This window comes from Trypanosoma cruzi, genomic scaffold (genome assembly GCF_000209065.1).
Source record: "Trypanosoma cruzi strain CL Brener 1047053516737 genomic scaffold, whole genome shotgun sequence".
In the NCBI taxonomy this organism is placed as follows: domain Eukaryota; phylum Euglenozoa; class Kinetoplastea; order Trypanosomatida; family Trypanosomatidae; genus Trypanosoma; species Trypanosoma cruzi.
This window is the reverse complement of record NW_001849556.1, coordinates 323728-328186: the sequence shown is the minus strand read 5'-3', so window position 1 is coordinate 328186 and position 4459 is coordinate 323728. Positions and strand designations below refer to the sequence as shown.

The following is a 4459-nucleotide window of genomic DNA, read 5'->3' as shown; positions in this document are numbered from 1 at the left end:
GGCTATCCAACGTTGGTAAAAGTTCTCTGATTAATACTCTTCGGCGAAAATCCGTTTGTAAGGTTGCACCTATACCAGGAGAAACGAAAGTTTGGCAGTATGTTGCTCTCACAAAGACTATTTTTCTTATTGATTGTCCCGGTGTCATTTATGATCGCGAAACAAACAATGATGTTCAGGCCGTTTTAAAGGGAGTTGTACGTGTAGAACGCTTGGGAAATGTAGACAAGACAGATGTTGTAAATACGGTTCTTGAGATTGTGAAGCCTAAAGACATAGTTGCCACATATGGTGTTTCTGACTGGAGGGATGTGAATGACTTCCTTGAAAAACTGGCAAAGCTTAGGGGTAAACTTGTTAGTGGCGGTCAACCCGATACAGAAGCCGCATCGCGTATGGTTCTCTACGACTGGCAAAGAGGACGAATCCCGTGGTTCAGCGCTCCACCTTTTGATTCTAATAAGCAATATCGTGATGCCTTGGAGCTACCAGAGGCAAAACAAATGAAACTAATTGAACATTATGGCACGTTTAACATAGTTGAAGGTGCTATGGATCACAATGAAAAATCTGATGAGGAAACATTGCAGAATACTTGTGACTATTCTGGGGCTGATTCTTCCAATGAAAAGCAAATTCAGAAGAGTAAAAAAGAAACGAATATCCACGCGACAGTTGCTAGTTATATGTCCGAGCAGATCATTTTGAAAAAGAAGGAACAACGAAAGAGGTCCATGTCCGAACCTGCCATTAAAATTCCTCGAGCCAAGGAGACGAATAACAACTATAATGATGATGATTTATGGAATCGTTTCCTTGCTGCAGCCAAAAAATGAACAAGAAAAGTGTAGGTTTTTGAAGCAGAGAGTAAACTAATATGAGTTAACATTGGTAATAAATAATAATAATAATAATAATAATAATAATAATAATAATAATAATAATAATAATAATAATAATAATAATAATAATAATAATAATAATAATAATAATAATAATAATAATAATAATAATAATATCGTATTGTGTGTAGTAAGTGGTTTAACAGCGCTCCCTAATAATGTTGTCATTATTGTTGCTTTCTAATTTAACTTTTTTTTTTGTTTTTGTTTTTCTTTTCCTAAGCAAGATAAAAACCATTATTTAAAATGATGTAATTGTACTCAAATAGGGAGGTTCATACAGTATATAGTTGCTCGCGTGTATTTCTATGTATTTAATTTCCTCTATTTACTCTTTCTCAGAGTTGAGCATTCTAGACACACCACCCTTCAGGTTGACGTTATTTATGTTTGTCCTTTTTTGTTGTTGTTGTTGGAAAACTTTTGTAGTTTTTTTTTTTGAATACAAAAAGAGACTTTGGTGTTGTTGTTCTATGAACGGCTATCCTCTCTGCAGAAGGGAAAACTTGTCATAACGCCCATTTGTGTCCCAAAGGGACATTAGGTCTGATTTCTATTCCAGTGTTCATTGTATGATTTATATCTCAGCTCCCTTACTGATTTAACTTCTGTATTGCCATTTATCTTCCTTTACCATTGGCCCTTTCCGTGGACAAGGAGAAGACAGTATGTCATGATTTTGCTTATATTGAATCAATTGCTGTTGGGCGTCTATTGGTCTGCTTTGTTATTGTCCAACCTGTTGGATCTATTTCTAGTGGATTTAATTAATTCTATTTCGGATGTGTGGCTGGGTTTTTTTACTCTAGGCTGCAATTGCTTGAATCGGACTTTGTTTTTCTTGTTATTTTGACCGCTGATTTTAATCTATGCATTCCTGTTGTACTATCGGTTTAGCCATTTCTGGTAATGTTATCAAAATTTTAGGTGCTTGTGAAGAGATTTTTCATAGGGGGAGGTAGCTAACTTAACGAATGTGTATTTATCCTGATAAATGAAGGCATTCTTTATGATACTTTTCTACCGTATGAATTTTAGAAAGGCCACGACTTTAGGGTGCCGATGGCGGCCGGAGAACCCTGATTTTTATTCTACCTTCCCACCCACCCTTTTTTGATTCCCACCGCGCGGCGGGGTCTTGTGGCTGGAGGACCCCAAAGTCTGCCACTTCGTAAGTAATAACATTCCAAATCCTAACTGAGGACAAAAGGCCACGTGAGCGGTCAACAGAATATAAATATTTTATTAGTAGAAGACATTGAGGCAATTAACTACCTCTGGGTTCCTCTTTTTCTCTATCTTGTTTGGTTTTTATAAATAATTTTAGGATCCAGTCAGCGGCCCAGAAGATTATTCCCTTTTCTCTTGGCCAAATTTTATCATGGGACAGAAATTGAAGTCTCTATTTCTCTGGTTTTACTGACTGGATGCATAATTGGATTTGCGACGCCTCCTGGTCGGTCAGCGATAAAAAGCTTAGCCAATAGCAACTATACATAGAGTTTTATCTTTGCTTTTGGGTATGCCATCAGCGTAAAATATTTAAGTTACTTCTTTCATTGGAGACGCACTTAAGAGTTAATGGAAGTAAAATAACTGTTGGTTTTCAATATTCTCTCTAGATTTATATAAAAGTTGCTGGAAAATGTTTACGACATTTTGGTCAGCGATCAGAAAGGAGAATTTTAAGAAAAAAGGGGGAAGGGGCAACTAAATGACGCTTAATGGAGCAATGCGCAATGTAGCCTCCGTTTTATTAAATTTTGCTATTATTTTTTCTTAATAATCTTGCTGCATTATATATATATATATATATGTATAATGTTATTATTATTATTTGCATTTGTATTTGTATTTGTTTCTGTATTTTGAGAAACTTCTAATTAGATGTAACATCTGACAACCATACTGGGGAGTAGAACGAGGAGGAACGTTAAATTCCTTTTGCCATTCATCATTTCCAAGAGAGAGGAAAGTCTTTCTTTTTTGTACTCATTTGCTTGGCCCTTTTCAAGGCATGGATCAACCCGTAGAATAGATTGTAGGAAGAGAAATATATCGGAATGGGGTTAAGAACGGCTCTTACGAAGCCCTTTGTCGCGTTTGTAGCTTCTATGGATCGACGCATCGATCTCATGGATGAACCTTTGAAACGTCATATCCAACACCATAACAATTCAGGGGAGGACCTATGCGCCAGTGTTTGGCATGAATATTGGTCGTACCAAAAAGCGCTCTTACCGTATCGCAAAACAAGGCTTTTAAGCGAGTTGAGCTATATGGCAGGGGGGAAAATATCGCTGGCTAGCATGGGCGTAAAAGAAATTATTCTCTTCTCCCGTGTCTTGACAAAATGTTTGTTTCTTTTTATCATCTTTGTAATTATAGGTCGACGCTCTGTTTTTCCGTCTTTGGAGCCCGATTCTGTCTTTGTCCAAGAAATCAAAACAAACTGGCAACCAAACCACAAACGCGGTCTATTGATTAAGGAAATTTAGGAGGTGAATGAAGGACAGGAAGAACAAGGGAGAAGTAAAAAGTAAAAAAAGGAGTGATTTCCTTAAAAGAGAACAATGAAGCGACGCGAGGATACAGCCTTGTCACGGAAAAGCCTTTTTTCAATACTAGCATATACGCACTAAAATTAAAAGTTTTGAGCATTTTCATCTTACATGTGATACATTGGCCACTACATTTTGCAAAAAATGAAGCCACGAATCTAAAAAAGGCTTCTCCGATAAGAGCATTTCATTATTGGTTACCCCTTTTTTCTTTCTGTCAATCAGATCCACAAGACCTCTAAAAAAGAAATAGATATGCGCCGTTTCTTTTCCAAGTTTGCTGCGGGCCTGCCGGCACGCTTCGCCTCCACAGCACCACCGGCGGGCAGCGCGAAGGCCGCTGCCTCGGCTGCCGCGGGACAGAAGTCGTTCTTTAAGGCGACGGAGATGATTGGCTATGTGCACTCCATCGATGGCACCATTGCCACGCTCATACCTGCACCTGGCAACCCTGGCGTGGCTTACAACACCATCATCCAGATCCAGGTGAACCCGACAACGTTTGCCGCCGGCTTGGTATTCAACCTGGAGAAGGACGGCCGCATCGGCATTATTCTGATGGATAACATCACGGAGGTCCAGTCTGGCCAGAAGGTGATGGCGACGGGCCAGCTGCTCCACATTCCCGTGGGCGCGGGCGTGCTTGGCAAGGTGGTGAACCCACTTGGCCACGAGGTCCCCGTCGGCCTGTTCACACGCAGCCGCAGTCTGCTGGAACAAACAGTCGGCAAGGTGGACACCGGCGCTCCGAACATCGTGTCACGCTCTCCAGTGAACTACAACCTGCTCACCGGTTTCAAAGCCGTAGACACAATGATTCCCATTGGCCGTGGCCAGCGCGAGCTGATTGGTGGGCGATCGTCAGACGGGAAAACATCCATTGCCGTGTCCACGATCATCAACCAGGTGCGCATCAACCAGCAGATCCTGTCGAAAGATGCGGTCATTCCATCTACGTTTCCATTGGGCAGCGTTTGCTCAACGTGGCGCGCATCA

General features: G+C 40.5%; 3 protein-coding genes across 3 annotated transcripts, besides 5 other annotated features; all 3 read left to right on the top strand.

The window, feature by feature from the left end:
* Tc00.1047053510395.30 (GTPase, putative) lies at nucleotides 1–836 on the top strand (the record flags this gene model as incomplete). The annotated part of the gene is made up of 1 exon (XM_798270.1): nucleotides 1–836. A coding segment is annotated over one exon (836 nt), but the record flags the coding sequence as incomplete, so codon positions are not given.
* Nucleotides 1–4459: a sequence feature (heterozygous, non-Esmeraldo-like haplotype).
* Nucleotides 898–1018: a microsatellite.
* Nucleotides 1064–1119: a sequence feature (A-rich).
* Nucleotides 1828–2257: a mobile genetic element.
* Nucleotides 2700–2723: a microsatellite.
* On the top strand, nucleotides 2966–3400 carry Tc00.1047053510395.20 (hypothetical protein, conserved; the record flags this gene model as incomplete). The annotated part of the gene is made up of 1 exon (XM_798271.1): nucleotides 2966–3400. The coding sequence occupies one exon, from the start codon at nucleotides 2966–2968 to the stop codon at nucleotides 3398–3400; it is 435 nt and encodes a 144-aa protein (XP_803364.1).
* On the top strand, nucleotides 3719–4459 carry Tc00.1047053510395.10 (ATP synthase, alpha chain, mitochondrial precursor, putative; the record flags this gene model as incomplete). Its single annotated transcript, XM_798269.1, has 1 exon — nucleotides 3719–4459. A coding segment is annotated over one exon (741 nt), but the record flags the coding sequence as incomplete, so codon positions are not given.